General features: G+C 46.8%; 1 protein-coding gene across 4 annotated transcripts in view; it reads right to left on the reverse strand.

Annotated features, from left to right (window-relative positions):
- EXOSC10 (exosome component 10) overlaps positions 1-19,209 on the reverse strand; it is a 127,931-nt gene that overhangs the window by 46,717 nt on the left and 62,005 nt on the right. For all 4 annotated transcript variants that reach the window (XM_033921975.1, XM_033921973.1, XM_033921974.1 and 1 more), the window contains exons 16-19: positions 15,396-15,474; positions 15,160-15,284; positions 14,954-15,049; positions 6,852-6,926 (exon numbers count right to left, since the gene is read on the reverse strand). In XM_033921975.1, the coding sequence (XP_033777866.1) occupies positions 6,852-6,926; positions 14,954-15,049; positions 15,160-15,284; positions 15,396-15,474 (375 nt within the window). The remainder of the gene's footprint in view (positions 1-6,851; positions 6,927-14,953; positions 15,050-15,159; positions 15,285-15,395; positions 15,475-19,209) is intronic.

Consider the following 19,209-nt stretch of genomic DNA (forward strand, 5'->3'; position numbering starts at 1 on the left):
ACAAAAGAGAGGCAAGTGAGATGTCTGAAAACAACAAAATATGACACATTTATTAGTCCAACATAGAGAAACACTCATCTGTTGTGGTCCCAACTAGGATCCCAGTCTCTGCCCACACCATGAGCAGAGCAGCCTCCTGTGCCATCAGACAACTCCTGGTTCCCCCCTGATTGACATAAGCCACCACCGTGGCATTGTCCAAGAGAACCCGAACAGACTTGCCCATCAACAATGGATGGCTCTGATTTCCAGAACATTGATCGACCAAGACGCCTCCTCTGGAGACCAGCTGCCTTGAGCCGAGCGACTGAGATACTGAGCTCCCCAACAAACGAGACTGGCGTCCATGATAAGAACTGTTCACTGGAGCTGATCCAGACTCACTTCCTGCACCAGATTTGAAGATTGTAGCCACCAACGAAGAATGCAACAAACTAAACCACGAAGAGGAACGGGAGAGTCCAAATCCTGCACCTGGGGTGACCACTGCTGAAGCGGGTGCATGTGAGCCTGGGCCCACTGAACCACGTCCAGGAAAGTCGCCATCAACCCCAAGACCTGAAGAAAAACCTGTGCCCGAGGAAACCAGGAAGCCATCAGAAGACGAATCTGCGACTGCAACTTGATCAATCGGGCCTCTGGCAAGAAGACCTTCCCCAAGCTGGTGTTGAAAAGAACCCCAAGGTACTCCAAGCGCTGAGACGGAGCTAACCGGCTCTTGGACAGGTTGACTAACCATCCCTGCGAGTGCAGGAATGCCACAACCTGAGCCGTAACTTGGGAACTCTCCTGAAAAGACTTTGCTTGGATTAACTAGTCCAGATAGGGGTGAACCAGAATGCCCTCCTTGTGCAAGGCCGCCACCATAATCTTGGTGAATGTCCGTGGAGCCGTGTCTAGACCAAATGGAAGCGCACAAAACTGATAATGCAGTCCCAAGATCGCAAAGCAAGGAACTGCTGATGGAAGATGCGAATCAGAACATGCAAGTAAGCCTCCGTCAGATGAAGAGAGGTCAGAAATTCCCCTGGCTGAACTGCCAGAATGACAGATCTCAGGGTCTCCATGCAAAAAGACAGAACTCGCAGAGCCCTGTTGACCTCTTTCAGATCCAAGATGGGTTGAAAAGCCCTCTCTTTCTTGGGCACCACGAAGTAAATCGAATACTGGCCGATGCCACACTCCAGCAGTTGGTTGAATCCCTGTGTGGGTGAAAGAAGCCCAGGCTTCCCCACTGTTGGCTGCTGGCATGCAAGACACTCGGGAAGGGGATCCCTAGACGCAGGCACCCTAAGCCAACAAGGATTCCTCTTTGCGGTGGCCAGAACACTGCGAACACAGGCCAGCCACATCGACCTTATGTCTGGAGCACAATGAGCACTTTTTCCCTTTAAAAGTGCTCATTGCGCAATACGCAACCTAGCTAAGGGAAAAAGTGCCGGTTAGCAATAAAAAGCAATAAAAATGACCTGAAGGCTCCCTTCAGACTGGAACTGCCTCAGGAATATTTTTTTTCTGTCAGAACAGACCCCACTGGCTCTCTAAGCCTTGCTGGCATTGGTGACAATGCTTACAGCAAGAAAAATTTGGGGATATGGAGGAAATGGGGGGAGGGACTCAACTCATGACCCATCAAGTGTGACACTCCCAAGGTCGGACGGACCCCCCAAAAGAGTCCCTCCAAGCTCAGTTCGGCACCAAATGGGGATAAGAAGGCCACTAAACAACTTCCAACAGGTCTACACTAAAACAAGGGAAGACTGGAACATTTTACCACACCTGCTGAGACTGAGAACAGACTGGTTAGACTAGAGGGAAGGCACAGCTATTAGTATTACAGCCAAAGTTTTGTCTCAGACTCCACCTTCTGGTCATGGTGAGCTATTAACTATCAGTGAACTGTACCAGTCTGGAGAGATGCTAAAGAACATGTTCTTACTTCGATAATCTGGGTTCTGTTAGGACACACAGGAGTCCGTACCTGAGCTTTTGATTCCTATTTCCCACAAACTACAGAAGGGTATCACTTTAAGGACCTGAAACTCCTCCCCTTCTGTAGTGGAGTACAGAATCCTCCTCAGATGGTACCAAAGCAACTGAACTCCCCTGAAACTTAAGAGAAGGAGAACTCACCTAGCAATAAACATTCTGCTCTTCTCTGAAACTCAGAAATGGAACAATGATTAATAACCAATTAATGAGTATACAGTGAACAATAAATCACGTACATAAGTAACTAAGAGTCAATCTGCTAAGTGTAACAAGCAGGAGTAAAGGACCCTTTCAAAATGAAAGAGAAAAGGAAACTCCAAGGACCTGAAACATTTTTTCTGAAATCTCAGATTCAGTACAATAGGTCCCGAGATGAACACTAGCACTGTCTGAGGCAGAAATCAGGTGAATCACAACAAATCCGCAAAGGGAGAGTATTATAGACTCCTGTGTATCATAACAGAACCCAGATTATCGAGGTAAGAAACTAATCTGTCGTTCTGTTGCAGATATACAGGAGTCCGTACTTGAGCTGATGTACCAAAGCAGGGCCATACGTATAGGGAGGGACAGATGAGTCTGCCCGCAGCACTGAGAACCCAAAGGTGGCATCCTCTTGAGCTGCCACATCCACTCTGTAGAACTTTGTAACAGTCTGAAAAGTAGCCCAAGTGGCTGCTCTACAGGTTTCATCAGATGAAATAAGCCGAGATTCTGCCCAGGAGATCACTATACCTCTCATAAAATGTGATGCAAGAAAAATAGGAGGCTGTTTCCCAGCGGAAATGTAGGAAGATGGAATCACCATCCTAGAGACCTCAAGGATCCATTTGCAATGGAAGCTTTGAAAGCTGACCTGCCCTGTCTTGAGTGACTGGTCAGCATAAAAAGATGATCAGAAAGCCTGGAGTCATTAGTCCTCTCCAGGTAAATGAGCAGGACCCTGTGCATATCCAGCTTGCGCAAAAGTTTATCCTTTTTGCCGAACCTGAATGTTGGACGGCAGGTAGATGAAGTTCCTGATTAACATGGAAAGCAGAAACCACCTTTGGAAGAAAGGAAGGAACCATGCGCAGAGAAACCCCCGACTCTGTGAAATGAAGAAATGGCTCCCTGCAGGATAGGGCCTGCAAATCTGAGATCCTTCTTGCTAAGATTATGGCAACCAGAAACATTGCCTTGACTGTAAGATCTAGCAGGATAGTCTCTGAAAGAGATTCATATGGAGCATGGGGTGGGCTCTTCAAGACCACATTGAGGTCCTAAGACAGGAACGGTCTGTGTAATGGGGATCTCAGCCTGAGAGCCCCTCCAAAAACCGAGTGATGTCCAGGTGAGAAGCCAAAGACTGAAGGCTGCTCCAAGCCCTAAAGCACGAGATATTGGCTAGCTACACTTTGAAGGATGAGATCACTAGGCTCTTTTTGAGATCAGCTTACAGGAAGGCAAGGATAACTGGAAAGGGAACCCTCTCTGGCTCTACCCGCTCCTTGGCACACCCTAACTGAAAGGTCTTCCAGGTCTTACCTGCAACCGTCGCAGGCTTCTTAGCCCTAAGGAGGATCGTAACCACAACCTCTGAATAACCCTTCCGAATCAAGGCCGCACGCTCAAGAGCCATTCCGTAAGATCAAAACATTCCGGTTTCTCTATCAGAGCTGGGCCTTGACTGAGGAATACTGGATGCATAGCAGTTTCAGGGTTCTATCTCTCTGCAGATGCACCAGGTCTGAGTACCAATGTCTTTGGGGCCAATCCGGAGCCATTAGGATTACCAGTGCCTGATGGGTCGCTATCCTGTGATGATCCAACCCATCGTGTCCCACAGTGGAAATACAAAGAGAAGGAGATCTGTGGGCCAGGTCTGAACCAGGACATCCAGCCCTGGTGCTGCCCTGCTCAACTCTGCAACTGTAGAAGTGGGCTGCTTTCACATTCTTCGCCATGAGATCCATGCCCAGTTTGCCACAAGTCAGAACTATGAGGGAATATGCTTTCTGAGACAGAGACCAGTCTCCGGAATCCAAAGTCTGCTGGCTGAGAAAGTTGGTTTAGATGTTCTCTACTCCTGCCACGTGGGCAGCCGAGAGCTTGCAAGTGAATTTCTGCCCACTGGAATAACATCCAGGTTTCCAAGTGAAGAAAAGAGCTTCTGGTGCCACCTTGTCTGTTTATGTAAGATATCGCGATGGCATTGTCCAAAAACACTCTGACTGCTTACTCAGGGACCACAAAGCCTGCACTCAAGCCTCTGATAAAATCAGCAGGCACGCTGCTCTTAGAGGGACAGACTCTGAGCTCCTGAAGGGACCCAAAGCATGCTGGCTCCACAGACATTCTATGAAATTGGCCTAGGAGTAGCAGTCCTTCCACATGGGACTATGTTCTTTCTCCGGCAGAGTATGCCCCAGCAGGGAACCTCTGAGTACCAAAGTCACAAAAGGATTACAACAATCATATGGAAAAAATATCCCAAAATAATAAAGAAAAACAGAGCAGAGCAAAAGATACCTTCTGAGTTCACTTGCAGAAGGAAAACTGAGGAGGGTGCTGTGCTCCACTGCAGAAGGGGAGGAGTTTCGAGTTCTTAAAGTGATACCCTTCTGCAGTTCGCGGGAAATGGGAATCAACAGTTCAAGTAGAGACGCCTATGTATCTGCAAAAGAACTGTACATAGAGCATGCCATTAGAAAAAAGGCAGGGAGCTGCAGGATCATTTTCACAATCCTAGGAACCAGAACTGTGCAAAATATTTTCTTCTAATATAGGGATCCTCAATCCAGTCCTCAGGACACACCAAACCAGTCAGGATTTCAGGATCTCCACAATGCATATACAGGGCTAATTGAAAAGTAATGAGATTGTCTCTGGTTTTCTTTCCAAGTAGATGTGGCAATGTTGTGCTGGTTCTTGTGAAGCTCATACATTGACATTTCTGAACCTGCAGCTGGACTGCTGCAGTCTTCATTGTTGGGTCACTGCGAGAGGAAGAACTTCACACGTTTTGACATGGCAGATGAGGAAGATGTGTCTGTGAGAGTACTCTAGATGTGATTAAATTTTGTGTTAAACTTGGAAATAGTGGTAATGAAGCTCTTGAAATGTTTCCCCAAACATAAGATGGTGAAACAATTAGCCATGCAGTGCACTCTCACAGACACGTCTTCCTCATAGAACATAGAGTATGATGGCAGAAAAGGGCCGACGGCCCAACAAGTCTGCCTACTCAAGAACCCTCCCTCCTTCAAGAATCGATCTTTTAAGCATTCCTCTGGAGCGACCCTATCTATCTGTCCCATCATCCCTTGAAGTCGAGCGTGGTACTGGCCTCGACTACCTGACGTGGAAGACCATTCCATCGATCAATTACCCTTTCGGTGAAGAAATACTTCCTGGTGTCCCCATGAAATCTTCCCCCCCTGAGTTTTAGCGGATGCCCTCTTGTCGCCGTGGGACCCGTAAGACAAAAGATTTTTCTCCACATCAATGCGGCCCGTGATATATTTGAATGTTTCTATCATGTCCCCCCTTTCTCTGCGCTCTTCGCGAGAATATAAGAGCAGCCTGCTCAAACGTTCTTCATATGGGAGATTTTTTAGTCCTGAGATCATCCTATTGGCCATTCGCTGAATCGACTCCATTCTCTTCACATCCTTTTGATAATGTGGCCTCCAAAACTGAACACAGTACTCCAGGTGAGGTCTCACTACTGATCTGAACGGCAGTATAACTTCAGGCTTTCGACTGATAAAGCTCCTTCTGATGCAGCCTAGCATTTGTCTAGCTTTTGCTGTAGCTTTCTCCACCTGATTCGCAGCTTTCATATCTTCCCAGATGATTACTCCCAAGTCCCATTCTGCTACAGTTCTGGTTAGGTTTTCACCATTCAGGGTGTATGTTCTGCATGGATTTCTGCTACCAAGGTATATTACCTTAAATTTTTTGGCATTAAAATTTAGTTGCCAAGTACTGGACCATTGTTCTAGTAAAAGTAGATCCTGCTCCATAGTGCTGGGCATGGTTGCGCTATCAGGTTCTGCTGCGCTGCCCACAAGGTTGCATAGTTTAGCGTCATCGGCGAATAATGTAATTTTACTTCGAAGTCCCTGAGGCAGGTTCCTTACAAAGATATTGAATAGTATCGGGCCCAAGACCGAGCCCTGCAGTACTCCACTGGTGACTTCCGACGTTTTTGAGGGAATACCGTTTACCATTACCCTTTGAAGTCTACTGCTAAGCCAGTCTTCTATCCATGCAGTTTCTCCTAGGCCCATCGCGTTCATCTTGTTCAATAACCTACGGTGTGGGACTCTATCAAAAGCCTTACAGAAGTCTAAATACACTGTCATGACAAAATGTATGATGTTCTTCCTTTTGATATGCCCCAACAATGAAGACTACGACAGTCCAACTGAAGGTTCAGAAACATTGATGTATGAGCTTCACAAAAACCAGCATAGTGTTGCCACATCTAGTTTTTGGAAAGAAAAACATAGGCTGTCATTACTTTTCAATCAACCCTCTTAGAAGAGAAAAATTTACATGCAATGCCTCCATTATATGCAAGTCTATCTCATGCATAGATAGTCATTGTGGATATTCTGAAAACCTGGTGTGTTCCAAGGACTGGGTTAAAAACCCGTGTTCATAATACAGAAGCCACATACTGCAGGGCTCTCCTACAAAGAAGAGAGTAAGATGCAGCTTTCCACAGAACTATCTCTGGGATTGCTCTTTGGCTATCTATAGCCATATGGGGTTTGATGTGTTATTGGCAATCATGATCAGCAGAACAAGAGGCAAGAAATGAAGTCAGCTCTTCTACATGATGCTAACCATTTTCCACATGTTCCAATTACCTCATAGATTTTGGTTGAAGAGTCAAACTTAGCTGCCTGAGAGATGCGAGTGTTGCTTTCTTCAGAAGATAGATACTGTAGAGAAGAAAAATATGCAAACATATTTTGCTTTTGTCTAATTTTTTTAACACATTTTGCGGATACAAAATCGTCTGGAAACAATGGATAATTGCAGGTATACGAACACTGAATGATGTTATTTCAGAAGGAACAATGCTTAGTTTTTCACAATTGCAACATAAATTTGGATTAAATAAAACACAATATTTTAAATGGTTGCAATTGAAGCAAGCTATTCAGGCAGGGTTCCCTGAATGGAAAGCTCTTAATACTCAATATAGTCTGCAGGTTCTATGTTTCCAGGCGGATTTTTTGGGTCACCAAGCCGCAAAATGGTATAAATTGTTAAATGGATTTTTAAACAAAAAAAAGAAAACTGGACTTAGGGATATTTGGAGTATTGAGATTGGTCAGACAATTTCTGAATCTCAATGGCCAAAATTTTGGTCCTGGAGATTAAGATCTACAAAGTCAGCATCTATGAGTCAAACTTGGTTGTTTTTGTTACATAGAACTTTATGGACCCCTACGCGTTTACAAAGGAGAAATTAGGTTCTTACCTGCTAATTTACTTTCTTTTAGCTTCTCCAGACCAGTAGAGGTTAACTTTACGATTGGGTATATATCTAATCATGACCAGCAGGTGGAGACTGAAAACAAAACTTTGGGACAGTATATCCTAGCCCCTCCTCTCTATTTCCCTCAGTCTGCCGAATAGCCAAGCAGAACCAAGAACTGGAAACAACAGAGAGAAAAAACAATACTCCGAAAGGAGTAACCAATAACATACCCAAAAAATGCTGTTGGAAAATGCAGAGGAGAAATTCCCGAAGGAAGAAGGTCCCCACAGCTCGCCAGCTAAGCCAGCCGAGCCACAGCCGCTGTTCTTCAATTCTCCCCGGCCCTAGAAAAATACTAGAACCCGCAGCAAAAACCAAAAACTGCCCGCGCAACAGCCCCAACAACAACAACAACAGACAGGGTGGGGACCTCTACTGGTCTGGAGAAGCTAAAAGAAAGTAAATTAGCAGGTAAGAACCTAATTTCTCCTTCTTTAGCACTCTCCAGACCAGTAGAGGTTAACTTTACGATTGGGACGTACCAAAGCAGTCCCTCTCACGGGCGGGACCCCCGAAGGGCCGATACCAGAACACGCTCACCGAACACCGCGTCCCGACGCGCCTGAACATCTACCCGATAATGCCGAACAAATGAATGCAAGGAGGACCAAACCGCAGCCTTACAAATATCCACCGGAGGCACGAGCGACGACTCAGCCCAAGAAGCCGCCTGACCCCTAGTGGAATGAGCCTTGAGAAACTCCGGAACCGGCTTCTGACTCAGAAGATAAGCGGAAGCGATCGTCTCCTTGATCCAGCGCGCAATAGTAGCCTTAGAAGCGCCAGCCCCCCCCGACGAGGACCCGCCAGAAGCACAAAGAGATGATCGGAGCTCCGAAAATCCCGGGTCCGCTGCACATAAGCATGGAGGACCCGACCGACATCCAACTTGCGCAGCTGTCGTTGCTCAGAAGAACCCTCCCGACTACCCAAGACCGGGAGGACCACCGATTGATTGACATGAAAAGGAGAAACTACCTTCGGCAGAAAGGAAGGAACAGGCCGCAAAACAACCCGCTCCTTTGAAAACTCCAGGAAGGGAGCCCTACAAGAGAAAGCCTGTAGCTCCGACACCCGTCTAGCGGAAGTAATGGCCACCAAAAAGACCGACTTCAGCGTAAGGTCCTTCAACGAACAGCCATCCAACGGCTCGAAAGGAGGGCGCACTAGAACAGAGAGAACCAGATTGAGATCCCAAGAGGGAATCGAGGGCCTTATGGGAGGCCTGAGCAACTTGGCCGCCCTAAGAAAGCGAATCACATCAGGAATGGCTGACAAACGCTGACCTGTCACCAGCCCCCGAAAAGCCGACAGGGCCGCCAGATGAACCCGAAGAGAAGACCAGGCCAGGCCCCTATCCAGGCCATCCTGCAAAAACTCTAGAATGTTAGGCAGAGAAGCGCGAAAGGAGACCACTCCCCGCGCTCGGCACCAATCCTCAAAAAGACGCCAAACCCGTACATAAGCCCGAGAGGTAGAAAGCCTCCGGGACCCCAAAAGTGTAGAGATCACCTTGTCGGAATATCCCTTCTTACTCAGGCGGCCCCTTTCAAGAGCCAAGCCGTAAGACAAAAGGGAGACGGGTCGAACATGGGAATGGGACCCTGCGTCAGAAGATCGCACTCGAGAGGCAGAGGAAGAGGATCCGCCACCAGATGCCTCACCAGATCCGCATACCACGGACGACGAGGCCAATCCGGAGCCACCAAGACCACCAGCCCCGGATGGCGAACAATGCGAAGCAGTACTCTGCCTACTAATGGCCAAGGAGGGAACACATACAACAGCCCCTCCGTTGGCCACGGTTGGACCAGAGCATCCAGACCCTCGGCCAGACCGTCCCTGCGACGACTGAAGAAGCGGGGTACTTTGGCGTTGCCACTTGTAGCCATCAGATCCATCAGGGGCTGCCCCCAAGCACGCACTAGCAACTGAAACGCCTCGGCGCCGAGACACCACTCTCCCGGATCCAAGAAGTGACGACTGAGGAAGTCCGCCTGAACGTTTTCTACCCCGGCAATGTGAGAGGCCGAGAGGTCCAGAAGATGCGACTCCGCCCAAACCATGAGCCGAGCCGCCTCCTGCGCCACCAGAGTGCTCTTGGTGCCCCCCTGACGATTGACATAAGCCACCGCCGTGGCATTGTCCGACAGGACTCTGACCGACTTGCCCAACAAAAGGGAGTGGAAAGCCAACAGCGCCAGCCGGACCGCCCTGGTCTCCAACACGTTGATCGACCAGGAGGCCTCCTCCGTGGACCAGGTTCCCTGAGCAGAGTGACCCAGACACTGGGCCCCCCAACCCAGGAGACTCGCATCCGTAAGGAGCACCGTCCACTGCGGAAGATCCAGACCCACCCCCTGAACTAGGTGAGGGGTCCGGAGCCACCAACGCAGACTGCAGCGCGCCAAGCCTCGCAGGGGAACCGGAACATCCATCCCGTGCCTCTGGGGAGACCACCTCCGGAGCAGAGCATACTGAAGAGGACGCATGTGGGCCCGCGCCCACCTCACCACGTCCAGGGACGCCGCCATCGACCCCAGGACCTGGAGGAAATCTCGCGCCCGAGGACACCGGGACGCCAAAAGCAGGCGAATCTGAGACTGCAATTTGCTCACCCGGGCCTCTGGGAGGAAGACCTTCCCCAAGGAGGTGTCGAACAGCACCCCGAGGTACTCCAGACGCTGAGCCGGAACCAACCGACTCTTGGAAAGGTTGACCACCCAGCCCAGCGACCGGAGAAACTCCACCACCCGAGCCGTAACCCGGTAGCTTTCCTGCAACGACTTGGCCCGAATTAACCAGTCGTCCAGGTAGGGGTGTACCAGAATGCCCTCCGACCGCAAGGCTGCCGCGACGACCACCATCACCTTGGTGAACGTCCGGGGAGCCGTGGCCAGCCCAAAGGGAAGCGCACAGAACTGATAGTGCCGACCCAAGATCGCAAAGCGCAGGAAACGCTGATGAGAGGTCCGAATAGGAACATGCAAGTAGGCCTCCGTCAGATCGAGAGAAGTGAGAAACTCCCCCGGCTGAACCGCCAGAATGACCGACCGCAGCGTTTCCATACGGAAAGAGGGAACCTTGAGAGCCCTGTTGACCCCTTTCAAATCGAGGATGGGCCGAAAAGTCCCCTCCTTCTTGGGCACCACAAAGTAAATGGAGTACCTGCCCGTGCCCCACTCCGGGGGGGGCACCGGAACTACTGCCCTGAGATCTAGCAAGCGCTGAAGGGTCTGGCGAAAAGCCTGCTTCTTCCCCGGAGTCTGACACGGAGAAGCGAGGAAAAAATCCGGCAGAGAGCGGGCGAACTCCAGGGCATAACCGTCCCGCACCACCTCCAGGACCCACTGATCGGACGTGATCTCGGCCCATTTGGGAAAAAAGTCGCGCAGCCGGGCCCCCACCGGAACCAAGGGGGGCGCCGGCAAGGCGTCATTGTGCAGGACGGGAAGCGGGGGAACCGGCGGAGGGGTTCCCTGCCCCCCGACGGGCCCCCCGAAAGGGCTGCATGCGCTGGAAGAACCGACCCCGGGAAAACCCCGGAGACTGGAAAGAAGCAGCCCCACGCCCAGGGCGATACTTGCGAAATTCCCGCAAACGCCCCCGGGCCGCACCCCCCCGAGACGCCGGGCGGGGCACGGTCCTCCGGCAAACGGGGAACTTTCGAGTCCGACAGAGTCTGAATTAACTTATCCAAGTCCTCTCCAAATAAAAACGACCCCCGAAAGGGAAATTTAGTAAGCTTAGCTTTGGACGCAGCATCCGCCGCCCAAGCGCGCAGCCACAACACACGCCTTGCGGCCACGCCAAAAGCCATGGACTTAGCCGAGATCCGCACCAAGTCATACAGAGCATCCGAGAGGAATGAGGCAGCCATCTCAATCTTTGCTACCTCCTGATCCACCAGAGACCAGTCGTCAGACTCTCGATCCAAGACCCGCTCCGCCCACCGAAACACGGCGCGAGCGACCAGTCCCCCACAAATAGCCGCCTGGACCCCAAAAGCAGAGACTTGAAAATTTTGCTTAAGGATGGTCTCCAATTTGCGCTCCTCAGAGTCCCGCAAGGCAGAACCGCCCTCAACAGGCACGGTATGCCGCTTGGAAATAGCCGAGACCACCGCATCCACGACTGGCGAAGCTAACGTAGCCCGATCCCCTTCAGGAATGGGATACAGGCGAGCCATGCTGCGCGCCAGCCGAAACGGCGTCTCCGGCGTTTTCCACTGCTCAAGAATAATATCCCGAATATCCTGATGCATAGGAAAAGAGCGGGAAACGGAACGGATCCCTCGTAACAGAGGGTCCCCCACACGCGGAGTCTCCGGCGGCGCGTCCTCAAAACGCAAAGCCGAAGAAACCTGTTGAATAAGGTCAGGCAGCTCATCTCTCTGAAAAAGGCGCACCACGGACGCCTCGTCACTGGAGAACGGGAAACCCGACAACCCGCCGCCAGCTTCCGTCCCCTCCAGAGGGTCCTGGAATTCCTCAGAAGGGTCCAGGTCCTCCTCCATACCGACACGTTCCTCCGACCACAAATCCTCGTCCCACGACACCCGCGGACGCTTGGACAAGAGAGGCGGCGGAGGGGACGTCACGTCAGACGAGAGAGGCAAAGCCGCAGGGAGCGCGGAGGAAACCCCACCCCCCGAGACCCCCTGGGCGCAACCGGGACCCCCAGCCGCCTGAAAATAGGCTTTGCATAATGAAAAGAAAAAATCAGGGGAAAAACCCCCCGAGGGTCCCAAGGGACTCCCTGCCACAGCAGGGGACCCAGCAGAAACCTGCCCCTGCTTAGACAAAACAGGGGGAAGGTCACCTGAGGTGGAAGACAAAATGGAGGGGCCAGACAGAGAAGATGGCGTCTTTCCCGCCAAAACAGCTCCCTCCACAGCCTGAAGCGGCTGAGAGACCTGAATAGTCTCAGCCGCTAAAACAGGCAAGCCGGCATCAGCTGTCAAAATATCAGCTGAGAGGGAATCCTCTAAAACCCGACCGTCGGCGGCTAGGGGAATCCCTCCGTGGGCGGACGGAGAAGACCGGGCTTCTCCACCGTTCCCTGCCGACTCGCGAGGCACCATCGGCGGGGAGCTCTGGGCGCCTGCAGCCGCTGCCGACGGAGCTCCTCCACCGCACCGGCCTGAACACCGCTTGCACAGGCCGGCCGCGAGTGCCTCGCGTCTGGAGCACAATGAGCACTTTTTCCCTTTAGAAGTGCTCATTGCTCCATACGCGACCTAGCTGTAAAAAAGTGCCGGTTAGTTGAAAAAATACAGTAAAATACAGTTTTCTTAAAGGGATACAACCCTCCAGACCAGCACTACCTCAGGATTTTTTTTTTTTTTTTTTTTTTTACAGAACAGACTCCACAGGCTCTCGAAGCAATATGCCTTGCTTGATTTAGGGGGCAAGGCTTACTGCTGAGGCTCCTCTAAAAAAATATGGGGAGGTGGAGGAAGTGGGGGGAGGGACCCCGCTCGTGACCCGCCGGGTTTGACACCCCCGAGGTCGGACGAACCCCCAAACAGAGTCCGTCCAAGCTCCGTCCGGCTAAAAACAGGGACAATAAACCTCTAAACAAATTCCAACAGCCCTACCAAGGGAGATGGGTACAGATCACTCAACACCTGCTGGAGACTGAAAGAAGACTGAGGGAAATAGAGAGGAGGGGCTAGGATATACTGTCCCAAAGTTTTGTTTTCAGTCTCCACCTGCTGGTCATGATTAGATATATACCCAATCGTAAAGTTAACCTCTACTGGTCTGGAGAGTGCTAAAGAAAAATAGATAGTACTAGATCTAATAGATGCTGGCATTGCAGAGTAGAAGTCGGGACATTAGATCATTTAATTTTTTTTTTGTCCCTGTATAAATGCATTTTGGAAACTAATTTGGTCCCAAATTAATGAACTACTAGAAAATCATGTAGGACTCTCATATGATACTATACTATTTGGTACAGCAATGAGAACTCAGAGTCCGATTTCAGCAAACAATAACAAACTATTATTAATATTGACAGGGGTCGCCATGCAACAAATAACTCAAAATTGGAAGGACTACACCAAATTAAATTTTACATTTTGGAGGAATTCAGTCTGTCATATATACAAAATGGAAAAAACAATAGCATTACAACAGGGAAATATTCATAATTTTAAGAAAATTTGGGAACCACTGACGCGATATTCCAATGATCAGGTTTCATAGCACATTAGTAATGGATATATTAGATTGGGGAAGGGTGGGAATGTATATTATATGGATTTAAGAAATGAAGAAAGGGGAGGGTTATATTTTATGTGATAAGATGAATTACTTGTAATCACAATTTTTCATGTATTAATTGAAGTTTATGTAAAATTAAATTATTGTAAGAATGAAAAATTTATAAATAAAATATTTTTTAAAAAACCACATTTTTCTCATGAAGATGCTAGATTGATAGTATTAGGAACTAAAGGCTTCTGTTTAGCAACAGATGAGGTACATTACAGGGTACAACTGTACTACTACTATTTATAATTGCTATAGTGCCAAGAGGTGTATGCAGCGCTGTATGTTTAACATTCAATAGACGGCCCCTGCTCAGAAGAGCTTCCAAGATAATTTGGACAGAGAGAGGACATCTCGGGGTTGGGGAGTTTCTAGCAGAAGGAATGATACGATGGGTATAGATATCTGACAGTGAATGGAGTTAAGAGATGAAAGCAGCTTAAAAAAATGCGCTTTTAGCTTGGATTTGAATACTGCTAGAGACAGAGCATGACAGGGTGCAACAGAACAGCAAACTTTACCCAAGGTGCCCCATGTCTGCTCTGGAGGCACTAGTTCTAAGGCTCAGAACAATATGGCTGTGCAGTTGCTGGCTTTTCTGCTGAGGTGATCAGTAATGCTAAACTGTTAATTTTGGATGTTGTTAATGAGACCACCAACTCATTTCACAAACAGTTTTAAGATGGATAGTATTTTTGGTCATTGCTGACTTAAACTGTTTTTGAACTGACAGAGGCGACAGCCTCTGTACCCTTATACATATCTCCCTGACAATCCCAATCCTACAGGCAACAGGCTCTGTATCTCAGCACCACCTAGGTCTTAGAAGTGATGTGCTCTGTACCCCTGTACCTACTTCTCTAAGACTACCCAAAATTAAATGACAGGCTCTATACCACCCTCTCAGACAACCAGTTCTAGAGATGACAGGTTCTGAACCTCTGCACAAATTTAGAACCATGCCCCCCAGTCCTAGAGGTGACAAGCTCTATATCCCTCTACCCTTCACCTGAAGCCTCTTAATGATGATCACTTTTGTACCCCTGTTGCCCAGTCCTCTTTCTCCGTGTCCAGTCCCATGTGTGTGAGAGTGTTTATTTCTTACCATCACACAAAAGAATTTGTACTAAAACCTAATATTTACCATTCTAAAAGGGTTTTCAAAAGACTCCATTATTCTTCTGGCCTTCTGTTGTGCAACTGTGAGATTTTTTTCTTCCCCACTTTCTGTTTCAGGATCCTTTAAGACCAAAAATAAAAGAATCAGTAATTATTATCCAGCAAAGAACCATTGAAAGTGGCCAGGAAAAGTGGAATCAACCCTAACCCAATTCTCTCCAGCACACTTACATCAAAGAGATTGATACAGGCTCTGGCAACCAGGTAGCTGGAGTTTGGAAATTCATGTGCTTTCTGATCTACCTCTTCTTCTCCTTCATGGAAAAGGCTGCCTTGCTTCAGCTCCATGGCACATGCTGAGAAAAACAGACATGTCTCGTCATTCTCGTTCACATGACATTTGTCCCGATATTCCCTCCATCTACTATTAAGAAAGCAAAATCATATGTATCTTTATATATGATTACCTGTGCTTGAGACATACTGAGCCCCTTCAAGGGTGGTGTGAGAGCTGTCATGGGGTCCAAAGAGCAGATTCTCAGTCCTCTGCAAAAAAATGAATAGCATGTAAAGGGAATAAACAAAAAGAAGCATATGTGCCCCACCAAAGCAAATACTGTAACAGCAAACAAAAAAGAAATTGGGATGTTAGCAGTATCTGGATGTAAAAAGTTTATTTAACAATCCTAAATATAGAGAAGAATGTACATGGCTCCTTGTGCCTTCCTCAGGAGTCCTTAAGAAAGAATATATATATACAAAGTACATACAGATGTAAGCCAACAATATTGAACTGATACAAACAATTTATAATACAAATGAGATTAAAAATAGTAATGATAAAATGAAACAATGGAGAATGTGAGATGTGTATTATCTACAACTTGATGTGGAGATTGACGTAGGCCCGCTGTCTGGGCCTACGTTCAATTAGAGACCTCACACTCAATAAACTGTTATCAATCAATAAGTATATTTATTAACAAATCAGTAACAGCTTACAAGAGCAAATCATTCAGCATATAGAGTAACAGAATGTGATCTTCAGGCCTGAGGATCCACTGATGACTGTTCTAGTTACTTCCTCTAAAAGGCCTGTTTTTATACATTTTTAGGTGGCCAGCACCACGTTGGTCTAAATCACATGATCAGTCTTTATTGGTTATTTCTTACACGTCATTATACTTGTTAATGCACTAATTGGTTTATAATATTTGTGTCATGCTATACGTGTGTCCTGTTTACCAAAAATCTATGCCATTTTAAAATATCATAATCAGCAATCTCGAGTCCTGGCCAGTAACCCCTGTTTGTCACAAGGTATTCTTGCAAAATAATGTACTTTTATATTCTATTCTTGATCAGGATGCTGATCAGGATGTGTCTTAATCCTTTTATGATATCATAACAGATGTGGAGCTTGTTGGCATGCAAACTGAGTGAGTTTCGCTTGTTTTTTCCTAATCATAAGTTTTGCTTATCTCAGCAGGTTATTTCCCAAATACTGTATGACAGCTGACCATTGTAGTAAGAATGTCTCATGAATCATCTTTAGGCCTTTAATACAAAGGTCTATTATAGCAGGGGTGGAGGAAGGGAATTCTTCCATTTTGATGTCTGTTCTTCCATTTTCTTCACCTTTAGTTCTATCTAAAGGGCTTATTTTGCTTCACCTGTATGATACAAGGACTTACTGCTCTTCCCCCTCCTCTCAAGATATATAAACTCAAAAATGTATATCAATGTAGAGCATCACCTGAAAACCTAGCTATATTAAGTGATGCTCTCATCTAAAAGTCTAAGCCTAGTAATATCAGAATTGCATAATTTTCACAAGCAATCCAAGCTGACTTGCTGGTTGCCAGGAAGCTCTTATCAGTAATTATCAGCAGAGCCTACTGTGTCTGCCAGAGTCTGTGAGAAGCCAAATTCCTTACTGAGAACTGATTATTCAGACAGAACATCTGCTCTTACTGCTTGGGAACTTTTGCATACTGATAACAGCAAATATATGACTTGTTTCTCTAATATCTGGTGTTTGTTCATTCTGTAACCTTATATTTTGAAATTTGCAATATCCTCACATTCTAGGGACATGTACTATCATTTGTCATCCTAGAAGGTAAACATTGCATGCAAGTACTATTATAAAAGGAAGCTTCTTTATAATGGTAAGTGAAGCTCAGTTGTGGAACAGACGCGTTGTCACAGCAACCTATCCTATGGGAGATCTCCTGACCGTTGTTGATGGGCTTCCCTTCAGTTTGTGTGAGGTGGTGATGCAGTTACCCACAGTGAAGTTAATTTTTCTTTATAAATAAATACTATATTCATTCTTAAAACATACTAGTAAAAGGTGAAAGATTTATTCGATTTGAAGAGAAACCAGAGATTTCTGCATCTCAATGGCCACGAATTTGGTCTTGGAGGATGAGATGTACAGTGTCAGCATCTATGAGACAAACTTGGTTCTTTTTGTTGCATAGAGTGTTTTGGACCCCTGTTAGATTACAAAAGTTGGATAGCTCTAAGTCTAATAAATGCTGGCATTGTAATCTGGAACCAGGGACATTAGATCATCTACTTTATTACTGTCCCTTCATTAAGTCATTTTGGGATTCAATCTGGACTCAAGTAAACTCTTTATTGGAAAACCATGTTGCGCTCTCCTATGATACCGTTTTATTTGGAATGGCTATGAGAAAAAAGAGTCAAATATCATCACATAATAAAAAACTGTTATTAGTTATGACAGGGGTAGCCATTCAACATATTACCAATAATTGGAAAAGTCATAAGAATCTTAATTACACATTCTGGTGGAATTCGTAGTGCCATATTTTTAAGATGGAAAGAGTAATAGCAGTACAAAAAGGGACATATAATAACTTTATAAAGATATGGGGGCCATTGGAAAAATATTGTGATGAATAGACATCATTTCTTTTCTGTTCCTTTTCTTTCTTAGTTTTATCTAGCACACTCAAGGGGGGAGGGGGATTTGGGATGATATTAAATACGAGATGTTATAATATGTTGTATAACATTGCATATTCTATTTTAATTGAGAATGGGATGAAGGGGGGAGGGGGGGAGCTTTACACTATTATAGTTCATATGTTAGATAATATAGTGCTATATTGTAATTATTTTTATGATATATTTCTATGCACTTATTGTTTGATTTGAAAATGAATAAAGATTTAACCCCCCCCCCCCACTAGTGTGAGCTATTCTGTTTTTACTATAGAAATCAGTTGGCTGATAAACTGTTTGGTCCTAGCCTGTTGTAACCTTTACAGTTAGGTTCTTACCGCGATAATCCTCTTTCCAGTAGAAAAGCACATGAGTTCTGAACCTGTGGGTAGTGCATCTTCACCTGCACGGATTGCAGAAGGCATCTATCTACATTTTCAATTCCGCCTCCCTGCCATCACTGGGCACGGCCCTTTCTCCTCAGTTTGTACCAAAGCAGATAAAATCCCTGAAAGAAAAAAATATAACAAGGAGGGGCATGGAGAACTCCCTGATCACATACTTTTGATCTGTTCTGCAAGAAAACACGACTTATTAACAACTGCAACATAGCATCAACAAGGTAGAATGAAAACAACCATATTCTTTAGTGCAACCAGCACTAACACTAGTTCAGCTCTGACCTTGTCAAGAACAATCTGTATAGACACTACTGTATGCTCTAGGCGCATGTAGTTAACTATCCAGGAGAGACTTAGGATGCTTATCCATTACACTGGTCATAAGGTCATCCAGCCCTTTGCTAGAAAGCATCTGCCCCTTAAAGGGTAGCTTGCTAAACATGTCTTTAGAAGCTGTCCACTGTCTGATCCAAAGCATCCTGTGGGTGGAAATAGAGAAAACAGACACTTTGCTCATTACTCAAAACAAATGGTGTCTATGAAATAATCCACCACTGACAGTACCGTCTGTGGATATGCGCATGCCTCTGAAGTCGGAGCCTAGCGTAGCATTTTATGGCAGGCCCATATCATGAAGGAAGCCGCTGCCTTAAGACCTAAAGCCAAGGCCTTAAATTGCCTTTTGAGAATCAGATCCAGTTTGCAGTCCTGAATATCCTTCAGGACAACTCCACCTTCATTGGGAAGAGAAGCACGCTTTGTAACCTATGCCACCAAAGAATCCACCTTAGATGGTGTAAACAGTTACTGGAAATTGGGAGCCATGAGTTATAGCTTTGTCATCGCCCTAACCCCTCACAAAGGCACTTCTGGCATTTCCCAATGCTCCGTTAGCATCATAATT

The sequence above is a fragment of the Geotrypetes seraphini genome, chromosome 15 (genome assembly GCF_902459505.1).
Source record: "Geotrypetes seraphini chromosome 15, aGeoSer1.1, whole genome shotgun sequence".
Taxonomy (NCBI): Eukaryota; Metazoa; Chordata; class Amphibia; order Gymnophiona; family Dermophiidae; genus Geotrypetes; species Geotrypetes seraphini.